Genomic DNA, 21,768 nt, shown 5'->3' on the forward strand with positions numbered 1-21,768 from the left:
CCCATGGGTTCATATCGTCTCGCGAGTGAAGGATTATCAGTCATACGCACGCGACACACCACTACACTTCGAAAATACAGTGGGCTTTTGCCCACATAAAATATTATGTTTAAATAAATATTCCACATCCTGCTATGACACTTACCGAATCATTTAGATCCTTCCGTGACTTCTCCTTGAAGTTTCTTTCTAAAAATATGTATATTTTCTTGATCTTTAGTGAAGATTTTACGGAGATAGAAATCAGTCAGCGTTGATATCAATTTTCTCCTGAAGAGGGCGCGCGATTTATATTCATATCAAAGACACGACAAGGGAAAGAATAGGCACCTACACTATTTTACACGCATATCGACGCAAGGCATTACGCAAAGTCCGTGAAGTGTCCAATCTTTTCATTGTATAGACTTTGGTATACCGTATACGTATTATTGACGTTCGTCAAAGCTTGTACTGCTGGTTTCTTTCCAGGCATGTATATTATTTTCATTTTTTTTTTATCAGTCATCTTTTTAAATTAATGCAAATTAGTGTTATCATCACCAATAATAATCATTAATTATGTTTTTTGAAGGCATTTCATTAATTGGTGCCCATAATTAGTAAATTAATCATGAGGATTGCGCATTCAAAGAATTTAGATACAGTTATAAAATTACCGAGGAGCTGAATCAAGGTTGTGAAATTATTAGCGCCACCAACGGGCTTCCTTGTATTTCCGTGGAAGAGACAAGCGAAGTCACTTTCGAGGCCGAGGTAAGCAAAATGTGCTTTTTTATCGGATTATTATTTTATTATTATTTTTATATTCAACAAACTCTTGCTACTTACCGGCAAGAGCCCCGGTGCGTAGCGAGAAGGAGCTTCGGCAAATATTACTTCAGCAATGAAGCGATGTTTGCCGACTACTTCGAAATCCAGGGTCAAACACGGTCTATTGTACGAGGTTAGTACATACTAACCTCGTACAATGTGTGAGTGGGCTAGCCTTAGGTCTATCGCACTTGTTCACTGCTACCATCTGGCCTGTGGAGAATCTACAGGTAGGACTATGGTATGCCAATGCTGTATAGAGCACACACTCTAAAAAATCATTAAAATATCACTTTTGTTACCAAAATTACTAATTTTCATACAGTTTTAATTTATTTATCATTAGTAATGTGGGAATAATTTTTTTATTCACCAGAGCGCTCAAAAACTTGAATTTTGGGCATATTTTTGTGTACGCCCTCTATTGATGGAAAGTAATATGGCAAGAAAATTTTCATTTTTTGATCTCTATTTTTAATTAAGAAAAAATGATATAAAGAATCAAATTTAAATAAGAGCCAAGCGGTATGAATTAACAGGTCTAATGGAAACTGTCGGTGTAAAAAAAATCAAGCATTTGCCCCAAAGAAAAAGAGAAAATAAGCCAAACATTGCCACCCTTATTTTGTCACACATGGAGATATAACTGAGAACAAGGTTATATCATAACCTTGTTCATTGAATGAGTGGTCTATCGTTAGGCTTAGCCTCTTAAGACTTAGGCCTAATTTGTTTGACATTAGTACCCAAGGGCAAGGCAACCCTGGGCAAAGAATATTTCTAATATGTTTCTGTATAATGAAAATGTATTTCATATCCAGTCCACATCCACTCGTTTAATCAACAAGGTTACAATATAACTTTGTTCTCTGTCTTTACTACTCCCTATGTGGTGAAATAAGGTTGGCAATGTTTGGCTTATTTTCTCTTTTTCTTTGGGACAAATGCTTGATTTATTGACACTATCAGTTTCCATCACAGCTATTCATCATATGACTTGGCTATGAAGTAAATTTGATTCTTTGAATTATTCTTTCTTAATTAAATATAGAGATTGAAAAATGACAATTGTCTTGCCATTACTTTCCACCAATAGCGGTTGTACACAAAAATATGCCCATAATTCAAGTTTTCGAGCGCTTTGGTGAACTCAAAAATTACTCCCAAGTTTTTAATGAAAAATAAATTGCAACTGTATGGAAATAAGAATATTTGGTCACAAAATTGATATTTAATGATTTTAATGATGCTTGTGTGAGTTAGCATTGGCATACCATAGTCCTACCTGTAGATTCCCCACATGCAGGTTGGTAATAATGCACCCTTGAATGGTCCACATCATAACATTTATTCATTTAACAATTATACCCAATATTTTTAATGCGCTTACAGTATCCCAAATGGCCCAAGCGCTTACAATTTTTGCTTTTGATACCAAATTCATACAAAACAAATTATACAGAATGACATAGGCCTAATGCAGGGCTCCACACGTGCACACTAACCCTTCTGTTTCTACTGGTCTGAACCTAAATTCTACTGGTCCCCCAAAATAAAGAAAACATTAAAAAGGCGCGATTTTATTTTGATGTCCTTTTTTGGTACCCCCCCCCTAAAAAAATGAAGGAAGGAAGGAAAGAAAAAGAAAAGGTAAAGAAAGGATAGATGTGAAGGTAGGAAAAAAAGAAAGAACTAAAGAAGGAAAGGAAAGAAAGAACAAAAAATAAGAAAGAAAGAACAAAAGAAAAAAAGTAATGAAGGAAAGGAAAGAAATGAAGCGAGCAATAAAGAAAGAAAGAACAAAAGACAGAGAGTAGCGAAGGAAAGAAAGGAGAAGCAATAATAAAGATAGAGGAAAGATTGAAAGAAGGAAGAAAGGAGTTAAAGAAGAAATAAAGAAAAGGTTAAATGATAGATAGAAGGAGAAATAATGAAGGAAAGAAATAAATAAAAGATGGGAAGGTAGCAAGCAAGGCTAGCAAGCAAGCAATATAAAAAAGAAAGAAAAGGTAAAAGAATAGATGAAAGGAAGAAAAAAGACTTGAGAGACAAAGGAAGGAATTAATTAAGGAAAGAAAGAACAAAAGAAAGGAGAGAAAGGAAGCAAGCAGTGAAAAATGAGAAAGAAAGAAAAGGTATGAGGATAAATTGAACGAAAGGAAAAAAGAAACAACAAACAACAGAAAGAAGAAAGGAAGGAATGAAGGAAAGAAAGAAAGAAAGAGAGAAAGGACTGAAAGAAGGAAGAAATAAGAAACAAGAAAGGATAAAGAAAGGATGGATGGAAGGAAGGAAGAAAGAAACAAAGAAAGTAACAAAGAATGAAGGAAAGAAACTGTAAAAAGAAAGAAGGAAGGAAAGAAAGAAGAAATAAATACAGGATGGATGGACTCAAGAATTAAAGAAAGAAATAAAAAAAAAAAAGAAAGAAAGAAAAAGAAATAGAGAAAAGTATTTTTTTAAAGGATAGAAAGAATGAAAGAACAAATTAAAAAAGACATTAACAAAAAATGAAAGAAGAGAGGGAAGAAACAAAGAAAGATTGAAAAGAAAGGAGGACAGAATGATAGAAAGAAACCAGTAGAAAAAAGCTAAAACTGTCATCATAAATAATCAGTTTCCTTTTGGCTCAATTAAAATGTAGCTATGAAGGAAAGTCAGAAACCAAGTGTATCAACACACACACAAATGCATATGTGGGGCTATTATGTATTCAGACGATATCACTCGAAACCCGATCTGTTTGAACTGAAACAGAAGTGAAAATTTTTCCTTTTACTGCTTACAAATGATAGAATAACCCCCAATTTTTAGGAAATATGGACATTATAAGAGCTTTTCATGAGTGTGAATTTTGACAGTTCTGTGAGAGATTTCTGCCAGAGGTTAGCCAAGCTACGCGCGTGCAACCAGTAGAAAATTACCATGTGGGCTGTGTAGCTGGCTGGCTACATGTACATTACGTTACCCTAGTAAAAATTACATGCAATTCATTCTGTGTATATTCTGTGTGTGAATGACAGAAATTAATGGGAGGAAAATGGTTTGCAATTTGAGTCATGGAATATTTGTTATGTTTATGTTAGACCAGTGAATTTTACCATTTCTGGAAAAGTTACTGGCCCAACAATGATTTTTATTACTAATACTGGTCATGTCGGACCCATAAATCTTGCTATATTTTAATTAACTGGCCCGACAATGATAATTTTACTGGTCATGTCGGACCAGTAAATCTTGCTATTTCTGAAAATCTTCTGGCCTGACAGCGATTTTTACTAGTCGGGGACCGTCGTATTAGCACTAGTGTCGAACCCTGCATAACGTTACATATTAAAATGAAGGCAGTTGCATAGTCCTAGAGCAAAAACATTTTTTTAGGAAATTCTTAAATGATTCAACTGTTGGGTTTGTTCCATTCCATTGAATTGACTAGAACACTGACAAACTTTTAAGAAATTAATTCACCAAAACCTAAGTAAAAGAGGCTTTAACATGTTTAAAATGAATTTCAGTTAATAAAATCAGTAATGAAGCAAATTCCTTTTCGTTTTATCTTTGAACAACAGAAATGGCTGAAGTAGCCAAAGCCACAGCGCACCCCTCCACAACGAGCGAAGGGAAGAAGGTCAAGGAAGGTATAACACCAACTCAAGATGGAGGTGATGCTGCAGGGGGCGAGGGAGGTGAAAAGAAGCTATCTAAGAAGGAGAGGAAGATGCTGAAACAGAAGCAGCTTGCGGAGCAGCAGAAAGAGAAAGATCTGGCTCAGGCCCAGGCTCCTGCAAAGAGCAAGGCAGAATTAAAAGCAGAGAGGAGGGCTAAGCAGGTCAGTTGTGGTAAAAGAAAGCTGTTGGGTGAGAAGAATTGATGTTGTTTAGTTTGAAAAGCCTTCTTAAGAAGTTAAAAGGGTTGAAAGTGTTACTATCACAAGACAGGCTACATCTATTGCAGAGTTGGTGTCACAGCTTACATTTACAGGTTGATTATCTTATTTTGTTGTTCTTGTTGTTCTTGTTGTTGTTTTATGGTGTATTCTTGAAAGTTATTCGCTTCCATCTTTAAACAGGAAATACCTCATGGACAAAAAAGTTCATTCCAACTATTTGCCTATTATTTAGATATATGTGGGTCTTTTCGTTTACTTGTCATGCCTCCTCTTACCAGGGTAGTCGTCAGAGACCTTGTCAAGTACTTCTATTCCTTTTTAGTTCTTATAGTAACATAAAGACCATTTGGTGAATTAACTTTACATTTGGCTCGTGGAATTGACATGATCTAATTATTTTGGGGATATGTACATGTAGGTTAACAGTCATATCATAGGTTATTTATTATATGTACATGTACAGTACCTGAAAATTACTCATCTTTGAAATGTTTGACTAATCAAATTGTCTCCTGTAATAACAAGGATGATTATCTAAGTAGTTTTTTGGTCACATGGACAAAGTTTGAAGGTCACAGTGGTCATCTAAAATAAAATTGCCTTTTCTCTCAATAAATACGAAATGCAATGTAGATCCTTGATAACTAAGACTTCAACTTCATTGTTAAGTGGAGGCATGTGGCCCAGTGGATTAGTCTCTGGACTTTGAAACAGAGGGTTGTGGGTTCAAATCCCAGCCATGGCGTGTAGTTTCCTTCAGCAAGAAATTTATCCACATTGTGCTCCACTCAACCCAGGTGAGGTGAATGGGTACCTGGCAGGAATTTATTCCTTGAAATGCTGAGCGCTGGAAAGGCTGCTTGAGCTGCAGCCGAGGTAATAATATCCAAGTCCTTTGGAAGCGCATAGAGACCTTATTCATAATGTGTTATGGGCTATACAAGAACTGACTATATTATGCTTATTTAGTTTTATGGGATTGACATTGAATTGATTGAGATTTTGAGAATGTGGGGTAAATGCTCATACTGGTGGCCGAGAATGGAAATTGTTTGCTTTTGTGATCAATATCTTATTCAATCCAATAGCAAATCAACTTCTGAACTTGATTCATTCTTTTTAGAATTGTGATCCGATTTTGTTTTATTTGGTCTGTTAGGAGGCAGAGAGAGCCGCCAAATTGGCAAAGAAGTCTGGTGAGCCTGTGCCTTCGGGCGGAGCAGGAGGGGGATCAGGAGCTGGAGGGGGAAGCAGTTCGCTACCTAGCAGTGGATCCAGTGGCCAGCTCCAGAGTAAAGGTGGTAAACAAACTGGAGAAAGTGAGTAAATTTTTTTTAAAAGTTTTATGTTCCAGGTAGCTGTGCATTTTCAAATTGTTCTAAGTGTATTGGTATTTCTGCATAATCGGTGTAAGGACCATTCTTGTTTATATGACACCTAAATAGATCCTTGACATTTGATTGGTTGGTCGATATTGATTAATCAGCCCATTTTACAATAACGTCATCAACCGTGCAGTTTTAGATCCATTCATTATGCAGTTTTGGATCTATACGATTTTGTCCATTGCACGCGTGCACCCAGACTACAGGTACCATTCGTGTTTGCAGCACGCAACTTGTATGTACGCGATAATCAACAAATTCACAAATTTCATGTGAAAAAGAATTTATTTTTAGGTGTCATATAAACCAATTAATGAAGTTCTATTAATTTGTGCAATGGACAGAATACTTCATTCGGTGAAAGATGAAATGAATGATCCATTCAACTCGGCTACGCCTCGAATGGATCATTTTATCTTTCACCTCATGTTTTCTGTCCATAGCACTAACAAACACTCATTATTTGTATATTAGAATTTTAGATAATGATTATAATAATGATAATAATGGTGTACAATAGACTCTGCCAAGTCAACCTTTCATCGGTCAAATAATTTTTTAAAAAAGATTTAAATGAGACTTAGAGTCATGCTTTTATGCCTAATCTGATAGATGGATACATGGTAGTGTGTACCCTGTGTGTTGTGACCAATGACGCACACAACTGGTGGGTAAATAGTATAATTGTGTGCTTGACATACAGACAGCATGGTATCGGGATATCATGGTACTAAAAAATATATGAGTGCTAGGTCCTGTCATAAATCTTATCAAATTTATCCGCATTGTGCTGCACTCAACCCAGGTGAGGTGAATGGGTACCAGGCAGGATTAATTCCTTGAATGCATGAGTGCTGAAAGGCAGCTCGAGCTAAAGCTGGGGTAGTTATTACAACATTGCGCCTCAGAATAGAATATTTCTAGATAGATTGCGCAATCTAAATGCCTATCATTATCATTATTTATTAGTAGTATTATTTTATCTTTTGCTTGTAATCATTATTATTATTATTTATTAGTAGTATTATTTTATCTTTTGCTTGTAATGGGATTATGTGCATTTATAAATTTGCATGTTTTTTTTTACACAAACGATTATAGAGAAAAGACAAAATTTCTGACAGTTTTTATGACAAAAGTTATGACATCCAACAGGAATACTGATTGTGTCATATCTCTGAGAAAAGATGAAATATATAGAAGAGAGGATGTTTAGAATACTGATCCTGATTATTTACTATTCATATTTAACATATTTTTTCCCCTCATTTAGCTCATTCCAAGAAAGATCTTTACAGGGTCTCAGATGACATCAAACTGGACGATCCTAACGTGCAGAAAAGAAGAGCAAAGAAACTTGAACGTCAACAGGTATTTACCATCTGAGAGCTAATATTTGACATTTACAAAAACTCAATTTAATTCATTCACATTATAGTCCAAGAAAATATGTCCCATTGATGTGAAAATCGATTGTCAGGCAAATGTATACTTAACAGGATTAGTTTCTTCAAGCGCTGGAAGTTGTGACTCGGGCTGAATCTGTGGTAATAATTGTGATTTTGTATTGTCTTGAGAGAGCAATGTATAAGTTTCAGAATATCATCATCATCATTATCATAATTGTAGGTACCACAGAGGGTCGAGAGTCAGAAGAAAGTTGGTCTCTTCTCTCACCTGAACCAGTTTGAAAGACAGGTCTCGCTAACGAGTCGTCTTGGTTTTGGTTCCGGTGGTATCCATCCGGCCGTCATCAAGTTAGGTTTGCAGTACGCTGAAGGAATCATATCAGGAGCCAACTCCAGGTACGTCTCTAGGTCATTCAAGGTGTCAAGTTTTGGTGTCGACCTTTTTGTGTTGGTTTTAGACTGACTTTCACATCATCTTGGCACCAAACCTAGAATGAAAATAGTCTCAAATGGATCTCATAAGGGGTATAAAAATTGCAATTTGGATCATTTTAAAGAGTTGACTTTCGGTACATCTCTCGATCATTGGGTGTTTGTTAAGTTGATGTGTTGACCTCTTGGTTTTGGTGTTGGGTTGATTTTAACATCATGTAAGCTCCAAACCTTGAATGAAGAGAGTCTTTGGATGGATCTTATGAGGGGTATCAAAACATGCAATTTGGATCATTTTGTGAGTTGACTTTAGCTTTGTCTCTAGATTATTGGGGGTGTCAAGCTTGGTGTTGGTGTTAGGTTGATTTTTCACTTCTTAGCTTCAAACCTAGAATGAAGCTATTCTTAGGATTAATTTCACAAATATCACAATCTCTCTTAGGATTAATCTCTTTAAAATGCAGTTTGGATGATTTTTTTGTGAATTGTCATTATGTATGTCTCTAGATCATAGGGATTTAAAGTTTAGGTGTTGACACATGACTACATTGATCACACTATTCTGATTAATGTGCTTTTTTATACATATTTCTTTTTTTTTCAAGGGAGAGGGTGTATGTTTATTATGCAATAGGCTTTATCAATTGTTGTAGCACTGTGTGAAAGACGCACATGTATGCACTTTTGTCAGAGACCTCGTAGCCACTTTTCCTGTTAGTCTCTTACAAAAATATTAAAGGTTTTGTTCGACTTGCCCTCATTTCTTTATTTCTGCATCAATTTTTGTTCAGACTAGGTACATAGGATCGTTGGGTAATACCACATGTGTGTTTATCAGGATGATGGGGTCAAAAGGTCAAATGATATGAGGTTGTGTCCATCCTTTTTTCAATTTTTTGCTCTACTTGTTCTCATTTCTTTATTTCTGCTTCAATTTTGATCACAGCTTGTTCAAAGGATCCTTGGGTAATACCACCTTTGTTTTCATTAGGATGGTGGGGTCAAAGGTCATCTAGGGGTCAAAGATCATAGTGCATTTTTTATTGATCATGAATTCAGGCAAGAATTGTGGTTTGTGAACCACCTTATTTTAATATGCATACTATATCATGCCTGAAACTTCACAAACATAGGTTTCCGAACATGGATTCCAGACCACCTTAAGTGAGTTCAGGCCCTTACAGTACGTTTCTTCACTTTATTTCACAGGTGTATAGCATTACTAGTAGCCTTCAAACAGGTCATAGCAGATTATAACACGCCTCCACAGAAAGATCTGTCCAGAGATCTAGATAACAAGATCAAACCGTACATCAAGTAAGTACCATTTTCATTACATTTCCTTGCAGATCCTGTTCATTCCAGAGGTTTGAAATTTTTGTCATATTTTCGAAAACAATAGAATTGTTGCCTGCATGGGTTGAATCACAATAACCAGGGTTCTTTTGCATAAAAGTTAGTATTATGGTAACTTTGGTGTCTAATGGTAACTAATGTTGTAAGTTAGAGCAATTACGGGATCGGAGTTCGGTTCGGAAGATATTCAAAAACAAAAAAATACATTGAAATTTGTATGTGGCCGGCGCGTGGACAAATGCGGCACGCTACACTGATGGCAGAATTTGTTTTGATCTCCGACAAAAGCGGAGGAAGAAGATGATGAGTTGTTTTGATCTCCGACATAATCGGAGGAAGGAAAATAAGATAATGACGTTCCAGCGCGCGACACTACCGCCGATCAACGATAGGCCTCTTCTCTACAACATCGTGGTGATGGCGGAGTCCGTCGTGAACTTTTAGAGGCCGCATTACTTACCGAAAAAGACGCATTATTATCCAGAGTGGTTAACCATGATATTCACCTTCTCTACAACATCGTAGTGATGGCGGAGGTAATCGTAAACTCTTAAAGGTCGCATGACCTCCCGAAAAAGACGCATTATTATCCAGAGTTGTTTACCGTGATATTCACCTTCTCTACAACATCGTAGTGATGGCGGAGGTAATCGTAATCTCATAAAGGTCGCATGACCTCCCGAAAAAGACGCATTATTATCAAGAGTTGTTTACTGTGATATTCACCTTCTCTACAACATCGTAGTGATGGCGGAGGTAATCGTAAACTCTTAAAGGTCGCATGACCTCCCGAAAAAGACGCATTATTATCCAGAGGGGTTAACCATGATATTCACCTTCTCTACAACATCGTAGTGATAGCGGAGGTAATCGTAAACTCTTAGAGGACGTATAGTCAGATAGTCGTAAATATTACCGCGCATGTCAGCGTGTTCAACTAAATCTTATTTGCCTCCGCTTAAGATCAAAACATATCGTCTTTTCGTTGTTTTTCTTCCTCCATTTTTGTCGGAGATCAAAACAAATTACCACCAATTATCATCATCATCGTTTTGTTCTTCCCCGATTATGTCGGAGATCAAAACAAATCATAATCTTCTTCTCCACCTGCCTTTCCGCTAATATCGGAGATAAAAACAAATCATAATTTTCTTCCCCTTTATCTTCTTTTCCTTCCACCGCTTTTGTCTGAGAACATAACAAATCATCAGGGCATTTTGACGGCAAACATGTCGCCACATGTTTTTTTTTTTTGTCTTGTTATGTTTTGGTTTTTCCGATCCGATTTTTTCCCCACTGGTCAAAAATCGGAGTTCGGAAAAATGTAGAAAAAAGGGGAAAATCGGATCGGGAATTGGAATAAAAATCGGTTTCAGCATTAATGGTAACTTCCATGGCAACAATGCTCAGGAGCCAATCAGTGATTCCATGGAGGTAACCAATTTGCAATTTAATGGCAAAGTTACCATGATTATAAACCATAATAATAAATATAGTGCAATGAACCCTAACTGGGTTTATCTTTTCAGCTTTACCACTCTTTACAAACAATAGTTTACAAATATTTAAGACAAGCAAGCAAGTAGCATCAACATACGTTCTAGTCTGCATATTTGGCTTGTTAGAATATTTCATTGTGATTCGTTGGGTTGAACTGCCTATGCCTGCATTCCGGCAAAACTCAAGCCAAATACGCAAATGTGTTGACTTGGCATGGGTTGAACAAGTTCAGGTATGATGAAGTATATATGTTAGCAAATCAACCAGGAAATACACTGTTTGTATGAAAATACATGTGGTATGTGTGTTATAGGTTTATTGTAAGGAAGGAACATAGTTATTTTTAGGGGCGTTTTCTTTTACCCATTGAAGCAATAGCTGAAATCCTTTAGCTATTTCTTTTATTTCAAGGGCTACTTTTTTGTGGAGAAAGGAATTATATGTGGTAAATGCAAATGTCATTATTTTGCTGAATGCAGAATATTGATTTTCTTAAATCATAGTTAATGGAGCAACTCAAAAGATTTTCACCCCAAAGCATTCAATAAGGGTAGTTTAAAGGGCAGTTTGGGCCATGACGAGGGCAAATTTCCTTTTCTGGTTTATTGATATTTTGTGAATGGGTTGAGCCAGTGTTAAACAACCTGTTTGCTGTTCTCATAGTATGCACGACTGATGACTCTTTATTGTGCTAAATGATATATCCATATGCAGCTAAAGGCCATGTCCCAGCTATTTGTAAAGTTACTCATGAGTGGAACTTGTTCTTGGGTGCTATGTCAGCTACATGGGAATATATCATGTACCACAAGAAAGGGTCACCAGTCGTGCGCAAAGTCACTCATAACTTACAAACAGCTTTATGAATCACCCCCCGGGGGCCGTTTCATCAAGCTGCTCGTAAGTCAAGAGTGACTTTAAGAGCGACTGGTGAACCTTTCTTGTGGCAAATGATATCCACCATTAAATGTTTATTAGTGGTTATTTAGCGCGTAAGAAAGGTTCTCCGGTCGTTCTCAAAGTCTCTCTTATCTTAGTAACAGCTTTAACACCCACCAGGTACTCCAGCCAGCAGTTATCTTCTGTAAATCTTCTCGAATCCATGAACGCACCATATCAGGTATTCTTTTTATCTCTTTTATTTCAGCTTCCTCAACCAGTGTCGTCCCAAGTCAGTCAGCATGGGTAATGCTATCAAGTATCTCAAGATGCAGATCAATAATATTCCACAAGGAATGTCGGATAAAGAGGTCAGAAACACATTGGCCCCTATTCTCGAAAAGAGGTTTCAATTGTACTATGGTATAAAACTATGGAATATGCAGATTTTTTGTGTTATCACACTTCGCTTTTAGCATTCTTTCCTAAAAGCATGCATTTGTAATCAGACTTTTCTTAGTGTTCGTGATGAAATAAGTCTTAATTTTGTACACTAATCTGCAAAGTCAATGGTTTTATACCATGGCAGAATTAAAACCTCTTGAGAATAGGAGCCTTAGAGTTTGATATCTAATACATTTTGTTTTAAAAAGCCTTTCAAATTTATCAAAATTTTGAAATGATTTAAAACGTTTTTAAACCAAAAATGAAAGATAGCGTTTAATCTTTAATCACAATCATGTACCTACATGTAGCTATAAATATACATGTAGTTCTAAGTGTTAATTGCATTCAACTATCTTGCCTGCATTGTTTTACACATGAAATATGGATTTATGATTCTCTATTACTTTTTAGTGAGGTAAATTATTTCCATAATAACCTTTGGTGTATTCTGAATAGATCGATATTTACATTGCATCCCATAAAAAAAGGAAACCAGGATTCCCACAATTTTTTTTTTTCATTAAAGGCAAATTAATTATGACATATCATTTACATCATCATACAATTCAATCATTCCTTCACATTTTGATACCTAATATGTGATGAACACTTCCCGCATTAATAAGCAAGATGAGTTTGAAATTTTAATGTCAAAATCAGGCTGCGTAGAAATATTGGACAAGATGGGTTCGTGATAAGACAACCAAGCTTATTCGACGATTGCCTCATTACAGGGTTCCCACGGTCATGGAAAATCCTGGAAAAATTTGTGGTCCTGGAAAGTCAGGGAATTTGGAAAATTTGAGAAAAGTCATGGAATTGCATTTACCTCATGGCTATGGCAGCTTACCATTTTGTTGTGTCTTGCAAAGTTCTCTCATTCTTGATTATCATACTCTGCTGTGTCTGATTTGGAAACCATGCCAGAAAGCAAGTCATGAAAAGCAGCAATTTAGTCATGGAAAAGTCATGGAATTCTGTTCTCAAATTTCTGTGGGAACCCTGTCATTAGCATTTCTTTTGTATTCTTTGTTTCTCTCACAGATCCCTCAAATGGAAGTGGATTTAGATTAACGCTGAGATTCCACTCTCATCAGAAGTATTAAATTCATAGTAAAAACATGTTTACTAATTGTAAAATCTATCTCTGAAGACGGGTTTCCTTTTTTTGTGGGACGCACTGTATGTTTGAGGGGTTTTATCTTAAGGATCATGAAGACACAGCCAACAAATGCTTGTTGAAGTGTACCAGAATTTGATATATGCTTTCAGAGTTTACAGGTAGTTAATTTTGAAATTCACTTTCAGTTTGTTTTCTGGGGCCTGGCCACAGAGGATTGTTTTCTTGTTTCTGATGGTGCTGAATATTGTGACAGCACTCCCAGTAACCGTAGATAATCATCCGTGGCCAGTACATATTTGATTTCTTCTTAAACAATTTTAACTTTGATGATACATTTATAGGCAAAACAGAGGTTGTGTGACTGCATAGACGGTTATGTGAAAGAGAAGATATTCCTAGCACAGAAAGCCATTTCTGAGCAATATGCCTGCAAGAAGATCAGAGATGGCGATGTCATCCTTATATACAGTTGGTAAGCCAGGAGATATGTTGACCTGGGTAGTATATCATAAAGCTGTTTGTAAAGTTATGCTCAACTTGACGAATGACTGGAACATGCCCTTGGGTGCTAAGTCAGTTACATAGGGATATAATGTGCAACAAAAATAAAAGCTTACCAGTCGTGCATAAAGTTATTCATAACTTAGGAATAGCTTTACAAAATGGCTCCCTGATACTTTTTCTTGCAATAACTGATCCTATATTACTTAATTTCTCCAAGAGATTGGCTTGTGTTATGTCATAACAGGATCAGGATGGGTTTGAGACACATAATATAGAATAAAAACGATGGTAACTATAGAGTTTGAGGTCAGGGTAGATATTAATCATTTTCAGGGATTTTTCTTTTACTCTCTAGCTATTTTATGTATACTTGGGGGCCATTTGAATTTTAATTTCAAGTGCTACTAGTCATGTGGTCATTTATTTCTGTATCAATATCTCTATTAATATCCCCCTTCAAACAAAGTTTGAAGGGGATATATAGGAATCAGTTTACAGTCAGTGGAGTGGTTGGTTGGTCCTTTTGAAATCATGAGGGTCGAACTACTTCCTCGGCTTTCACCGATTCTCATGAAATTGGAACACACATTGGTCTTGGGAAAGACATGCATGATTCATGGTATTGCTGGAAAACGCATTAATTACCATGGTAACAGCACAGGGTGGATATTATTTACCTTCATTGATATTTCTAGCTTATTTCTGCTCTCTTCCACAGCTCATCATTAATTAGGAAAGTCCTGTGCGATGCTCACAAGATTGGGTTACGGTTCCGCGTCATTGTGGTGGACAGCAGGCCAAAGGTCGAAGGTCGAGAGGGTATTAGGAGGCTTGTAGCTGCCGGGATCAAGTGTACCTATGTCCTCATCAATGCAGTCTCTTATATGATGCCCGAGGTAAGATTGAGATTAACAATCTTAAACAAAAACCAGCTTTCATATGATTTCAATTCAATTTCATTAGTTATATTTATGTATATATTTATTATTATAGTATTATCAAATACAAAAACAATATAAACAAGTTGACAACGATTGGAACACACATTTGTCTTGGGGTAAAGATGATATGATGCATATGTATCATATGAAAGCTGACTTCTGTGTAAGATCGTAGTGTCACATTTCCTCAACTTATTTTGGTTAGCATTGTTGAAAATTTTGTTATCTTTCTTTGGTATTTTTTCTCAAAAGGAAAGACAAACATTTATATATCATTTATATTATGATTTATAATTGCTAACCCTAATCATTCTTAAATAAAAAAACGTGAATGATTGTATTGACAGCGATGCACATGTAATCATGGAAATCAATCCAAGGATCAGTCACTATTCTCTGTTTAATGAGACCCTGGTGGCCATAACAATTGTGATGAATTTTCCTTTGTGGTATAAACAAACAATTGCAAACTTGATTTGAATGGTTCTTGAGCCCTGTTACCATGGTAGGATTTGATAGGTTTCTGTTCTTATTATTTCTGAGATCACTAACAAGCTTGAATTTACAACTTATTCTGTGCTTGTCCACTTTTCTTCACACATTTTGAAGGTTTCAAAGGTTTTCCTTGGTGCACACGCCCTCCTTGCCAATGGCTATGTCATGTCAAGAGTGGGGTCATCGGTCATCGCCATGGTAGCGAAGTCCTACAATGTTCCAGTTCTTGTGTGCTGTGAGACATACAAATTCAGTGACCGGGTTCAGACAGATAGCTTTGTGACAAATGAATTAGGTGAGTAGATCATAGACAGCTTGTATCTATTATTGATTTTTTTTTATCCAGAACTGTAGTTTCATTATTTTTTTTACCATTAATTTTTTTATTTTGGGGGGGGTGTGATTTCTTTATTTAGCTCTTACTTTGTCAAGATTGCTGTATCAGGAAATATTGGTACACACAATCTGCATACAGAAGGTGGAAACCTGTGCCAAATAAGCAGGAAATTAATCATGGCCATGAAAAATAGTTGGATGTTTTAATCCTTTAAAATCGTAAATATTGTCAATTTGATTTTTTTTAATGCAAATTATCTGGAAATCAAGAAACCAATCAATCTTTTCTATTAGAGTGCAAATCTATTTAATCATAACCCTCCTGGCACAAAATGACATCACAAAATTCAGGCCAGTGAGAAGCATAATATTGCATATTTGGAATGCACCCCAAGGGACTGGAGAAAGTGCATGAAGTGTTGCAGTGTTTTACGGAAAAGCCAGGGGCCTGTTGCATGAAATGGTCTTTCGTAGAACCATTCTACGTAAGAACGAGATATCGCTCAACTGTTTCACAAAGCCGATTTGGGCGATACGAAGAATGGTCCTTGGAAAGACACCTCCAGACATGTCCTACGTAGGCATGATCTTCTTTGCACACCGCCCGCCACCATCGGCGTTGAGAGAAAATACGTTTACGGCAGGCCACACTGACATATCACCTTTAAACATTTTTTAGGGGGTTGATGATGCATTTTATCTGGAATGGCGCCAAGTTATTCTTTGTGTGGGGGCTAATTGTCATCAATTTCAGGTCGACAAGACGACCAAAAACGGATGTAATTTTAATTTCTCCGGGGTAATGTAGGCCCAAATATATTTTTTAAATATTTCTTTTATTCTCCCTCCGTCCTATCCCCACCCCTTTTCCATTAAAAAAAAATAAAATAAACTCGAACTATCGAAATGGGCGGCACTGCACTATCTCTCTGACCACTCATGCTTTCTCATACATTGTAGACAAATAAACAACTAGTTCATTCAAAAGAAATTATGTAAGGAAAAAACGTATTTATAACGTTCAGCAAAAAAAGAACAATACAGAACTAAGATGTTAAATATGCTAAATCATTTATTTATTTTTATTTCATTTTCATTATGATTATTATTTTTTGATGAGATTAATTTTAATCCATGAAAATTAATTCTTGGATTTGGGATACAGTGAAACAAAAAAAAATCGGCAATAACAAAAAAATTGAATTTAAGATACAGCTTAGACCTATAGCTTACGAATCCATAACAATAACTAGAATTTAATTCGTCATGCGGACGAATTAGGTGGTCTGTCTTTATTCTCGGCATCATGATCACTATTACCATGTTCATGCATATCAATATGACCTTCATGATGACAACGGAATGCTCATTATGGATGGAATACTTGTGAAAGACGGTAGATTATAAAGCACTGTGAAAAGGGTCCGGAAAATGGTCTCTTTGATGTATGACTATATATGCATGTGATATGAAAAAGTGATTATAATCTGTTTTATCTTGCTAAATTTTAATTTTTATACCATAAAATCATCATAAAGGATCATGTACGAGGTGGTAAAAAGAAAAAAAAATGGAAAAAAAAAATCATCTTGTCTACCCCAGGACTCGAACCTCCGCCCTCGAGAAAGCAAGTCAAATGCGTTATCCATTGAGCCACGATATTCCCCATAGAGATTACACGTAAGCAATTTTGAGAATTACAATTCCAATTTTGCAAGTGAAATACGGGCATGATCCCGGCATCTAATCAAAAAAATGAAGGGCACACTTCCGATAGCCCAGAATCTCAGCTACAACATATTAAAAGCTCAGGGAAAGCTGACAAGAAAAAATGGAGATATGGCTCACGAAATAGAGGAATGTCGAATCTAGTTTTGACAAAAAGTCATGTCTCATAGAGATTACACGCAAAATGAGGAAAAATGACATGCCTCTTTTCACCGCTGTTTTACGCAATGATACGTTTCTCAAAACAAAAATTCATGCATACTGAGAAGAAAGAGTACATTCTAAACTACATCATATCAAAATCTGGGCGAAAAACGATCTATATTCGAGAAGTTACAACCAAATTTGCATAAATTTGATGACGTCATTTTTGAAAAAAATGAAATTTTTAGTTTAGGCGCCATTTTGATGACGTCATGATATAATTTAGGGATAATGGTGACATAAATCAAATCTACAACTAATACTCTATTGATATATAAAAAAAAAATTGGGGGTCAATGGACTATTTACAGAGCTACAGTGAATTTTCAATAGGCATGTTTTTGCACATATATGGCCTATAGTGAGAGCTCGCGCGCACACGTGCTGCAACATTACGAAAATTTGTGTTTAAAAATGGATCTCATCTGACACCCCAATTTCAGATTCCAAGCTACTTTCATTCGCCCCCCCCCTCCCCGATATCAACAAGGAATGGTTATCCTTAAGTAAACAACCACGCACTCTCCCAGATAATCCACCTTCCCCCAAGGAGAAGTGACCTTCATAAGGCCTGGCAGAGAGAGAGAGGGAGAGCAAGAGAGAGAGAGAGGGTGATTTTTTAAAACTTATTTTTATTTCGGCAATTGTGGGTCATTTTGCATCGTTCAAAATTTCATGTCGATCTTCATCTAAATTCTGAATCGTTTTTAGATATGCTAATGTCCTAAAACAAATAGAATACAAATTCATTCTTTCAAGATTAATGTCAGCCAGGAAGCTCTGAAGAGTTTGTTTATACTATTATGTAACAAGGACAGCTGTAATCCCACTCCATGCTGTTCATCAGCCTGTTGTGGTGGCAGGCATCGGTGTTATCGGCTCTTATCAGCAGCAGCAGTCACTAAATCGACCCCACCCCAGTTTAAACACGAGAAATGCAACTTTCCCAAAAAACTGAAATTGGGGTGTCAATACCCCACTTGAGATCCCATTGACTAACACGCAAGGCATTATCAGCAGTCAGATGAACCCCCGGGGGGGCCACTTACATTGACGAGTGGATACCATGCGCGACCAAAAAAACACGTAAAAAGGATGTCCTTTTCACGATAGGGCACGTTACGTACGTAACGTGAAAAGGGTGTCAAAAACACAAAAATAATGAAAAAAGGGTATCTATTTCACTAGGAAAATTACGTGTTTAGGGTCGAATTTGCGGGGATGATAAAACAAAATTAAAATGTTTTATAAAGGATGTCCTTTTTGCCCCAACACTACGTGTTTAGAGTCCTATTTGCGCGAGGTGTAGAAGGTGGGGTCGTACTAAACCAAATAACATGAATAAGGTAAAGCCGACAAAGGACCCGTTACAATAAAACATTCCTGTACTTGTTTAGGGGTTCATTTCAGGGAATATTTGCCAAGAGTATCGTTTTGTTTCCAATACTTGTTAAGGGTAGGGTTTCACACGCCAATACTTGTTAAGGGGTGCTTTTTCAGAATATGGAAATTACGTGTTTAGGGTGCTTTTCGAGACCCCATGGTCGCGCATGGTATCCACTCGTGAATGGAAGTGGCCCCCCCGGGGATGAACCCCACCCCAGTTTAAACGAGAGCTCTCCCAAAATCTGAAATTGGGGTTTCAAATACCCCACCTGATCTCCCATTGACACAACACGCAGGGCAATGGAGTTCCTGTGTTATAAGCTGGTGGGGTATTTTTTAAACACAGGATTCGCGTAATGAAACTTTAATGGGTGTTAATTTCTATATTAATGGTTGTAGAAGGTTGATCAAGGTATCAAATTGCTCAGAATTTTATTAGCGATGCAATGATATTAAAAGAAACGGTTTTTCTGCGTTGCGTTAAGGTGTAACGCGCGGAAACGCGCGCGCATACGTGCGCGCGCGCAAATTTTTGAAATGCTTAAAATGACCTGAACCGTACCCAAAAATTTTTATAGGTCATTTGGACGATTTTTTTACCTGTTGACCTCTACATGACCTTTGATGACATTGACAGTTGACCCTTGACATGAAGTTAATGTCATGTAAATATTGTTAATTTTTGATAATTGATAATGAAGATATGATCAAATGAAGAATTTTACAAAATGGCGCGTAGATGACGTCATCATTACCATATGACCTTGAAAAGCTTATTTTGCCGTCTCTATGATAGATTCTATATATGACGAAAAAATCAGCAAAATTGATTCAGCCAATTTCGAGAAAAGTTGGCGACAAACATAGGTGCCAAGAATAAAGAAAGAAAGAAATAAAGAAAATTCTGACGAAATCAATAGGTGATCTGTCAGAGACAGACCACCTAATTACAAATGAAGATAACTTCATCAAAGAAAAGATTATGGAAAGTCCATGCGAATAGGCGCATTTCAAATCATAGGGTAAGCCCCTTTCGGCTCTTATGTCATGTTAAAAGAATTGAACATATATATTTTGTATATTCTTAAATCTTATACTAGTAAACTTCCATAAATTAAGTGATCAACTTAAAAATGACCAACGTTTATGATCGTTGTAATTTTTAGCATAGTATTTTTTCCATTGCGGATTGCACAACTTTTTCTATGTTTTAATTATTATTGCAAAGCACGACTTTATTCACTTGGACATGTTTGCAGCAAAGTTCATGTTCCTTGTCTTCGATTACTTATCATGCAACTGAGGTATGTTTATACTCTAAACACTCACATTTGTATTTCTTGCGTTATATCTGACATCTAAAATAAATAAATTTGATTTTTCACACGCAGCCTCTCATATTTTCCTTTTTAGTCTCATACAATCAGACACTGTTGATTTTGTTTACTCCATTCAAACCCTATTTCTACCTCAACAAATAACATTAACGCATAATTTGAAAAATTATCACTGTATATAAGTATTCTATAAAAATACAGAATATTGAACAAAAAAATGTCGAAATTACTTAGTTAAATCAATTTTTATATCGGACAAGGGTCTCTTTCGTTGAAATATCAATGAAAGGTGTCTCTAAAAGGACACCGTGTTAAAAAGAAGGGAAATAATGAAAATTTCGATTTTATTCAGTTATTTTTGTGAATCTTCAAAGTTTTTCTCTTTTTACCTCATAAAGTAAGCTCCATACATCAATTCTACAATCAGTAATAAATAAAACATCATTTGATCTCCTTTTATCGAAATAAATGATTTTATGAAAAGTCGTAATTCCGAAATAAAAGGTTCAGGTGACGATGAAGACTAAATATTTTTTGGATACTATCGATATCAAACGATTTCGTGGACTTGGAAGAAGAATTTGCCTTTGTGAAACGGAAAGCGCTGATTTGTCGCCAATCTTCATATCTCGGAAGAATGGTCCTAGGACGTTCCTACGTATCGCTCATCTCGTCATGCAACAGGCCCCAGGATCCATTGACGGGGTATGATATATCTGTAAAAAAGCTGCCAAGTAGTGAAAACGTGTAAAGCTTGACTTGTTGTAGTTCGTAACCACATTGGCTTTTGATAGGTGTATGATTTGTCAATTTCACAGAACTTGTGTAGCATGACCTACTGTATATCTTAATTTTATGATGATGATGTTAACCTTTGACCTTTTCTAGGTGATCCTGGTGACCTTGTTTCTGTCAACCGCTCGAAGTGCAACCTGGCTAACTGGAGGGACATCAATGCCTTGACTCTCCTCAACCTTGTTTATGATGTCACCCCACCAGATTTTGTTTCCATGGTGATCACCGAGATTGGAATGCTACCCTGCACATCGGTGCCCGTTGTACTGAGGGTCAAGAACATTGAGAGCTGAGGTCAAGGAGGTCATGAAGTTGAAGAATGAAGGAATATCAAGAATAGCAAGAGCTTAGGCCGGCATGATGAGGAACACTGAGAGCTAGGTTTTGCAATAGCGGTTGAACTGTCATGCTGTGGTCTGCCATTCCATTTGATGATAGTATTCTGTTTTGGGGAACAGCGACTAGTCTGCATGCACAGACCCTGACTAAAACTTTGATCAACAAGTAAGTCTTCACAGAAGACTAGCACATAAACAACTTGTTGTTAGGGCCTTCAGCACACTGGTCATTGTAGGCTACACATTCAGACCCTTGAGGGGTTTGCACAGCAGACTAAACAGCAACTTGGTATTTAACAAGTCTTCTTGGGAAGTGCTGCACAGATTGATATTAAAATAATGCACAGGTGTATGTGTTAGTGGCGATGCAGTGCACAATAGGGTATTTACAACTGGCAATAATGATAATAATGGTATATTTACGCGGGGTGGCCATTTCAGTTCCGAAAACTGTTCTCCCAGCGGGCCCTA

The 21,768-nt window shown here is 36.6% G+C and overlaps 1 protein-coding gene across 1 annotated transcript in view; it reads left to right on the plus strand.

Moving 5' to 3' along the window:
• LOC121416864 (translation initiation factor eIF-2B subunit delta-like) overlaps positions 1-21,768 on the plus strand; it is a 22,507-nt gene extending 739 nt beyond the window's left edge. The window contains exons 2-11 of the mRNA XM_041610387.1: positions 4,383-4,642; positions 5,862-6,021; positions 7,361-7,458; positions 7,717-7,892; positions 9,138-9,245; positions 11,932-12,034; positions 13,575-13,705; positions 14,456-14,633; positions 15,288-15,468; positions 21,053-21,768. Coding sequence (XP_041466321.1) covers positions 4,385-4,642; positions 5,862-6,021; positions 7,361-7,458; positions 7,717-7,892; positions 9,138-9,245; positions 11,932-12,034; positions 13,575-13,705; positions 14,456-14,633; positions 15,288-15,468; positions 21,053-21,252 — 1,593 coding nt within the window. The 5' untranslated portion in view covers positions 4,383-4,384 and the 3' untranslated portion in view covers positions 21,253-21,768. The remainder of the gene's footprint in view (positions 1-4,382; positions 4,643-5,861; positions 6,022-7,360; positions 7,459-7,716; positions 7,893-9,137; positions 9,246-11,931; positions 12,035-13,574; positions 13,706-14,455; positions 14,634-15,287; positions 15,469-21,052) is intronic.

This window comes from Lytechinus variegatus, chromosome 1, assembly GCF_018143015.1.
Source record: "Lytechinus variegatus isolate NC3 chromosome 1, Lvar_3.0, whole genome shotgun sequence".
NCBI lineage: Eukaryota > Metazoa > Echinodermata > Echinoidea > Temnopleuroida > Toxopneustidae > Lytechinus > Lytechinus variegatus.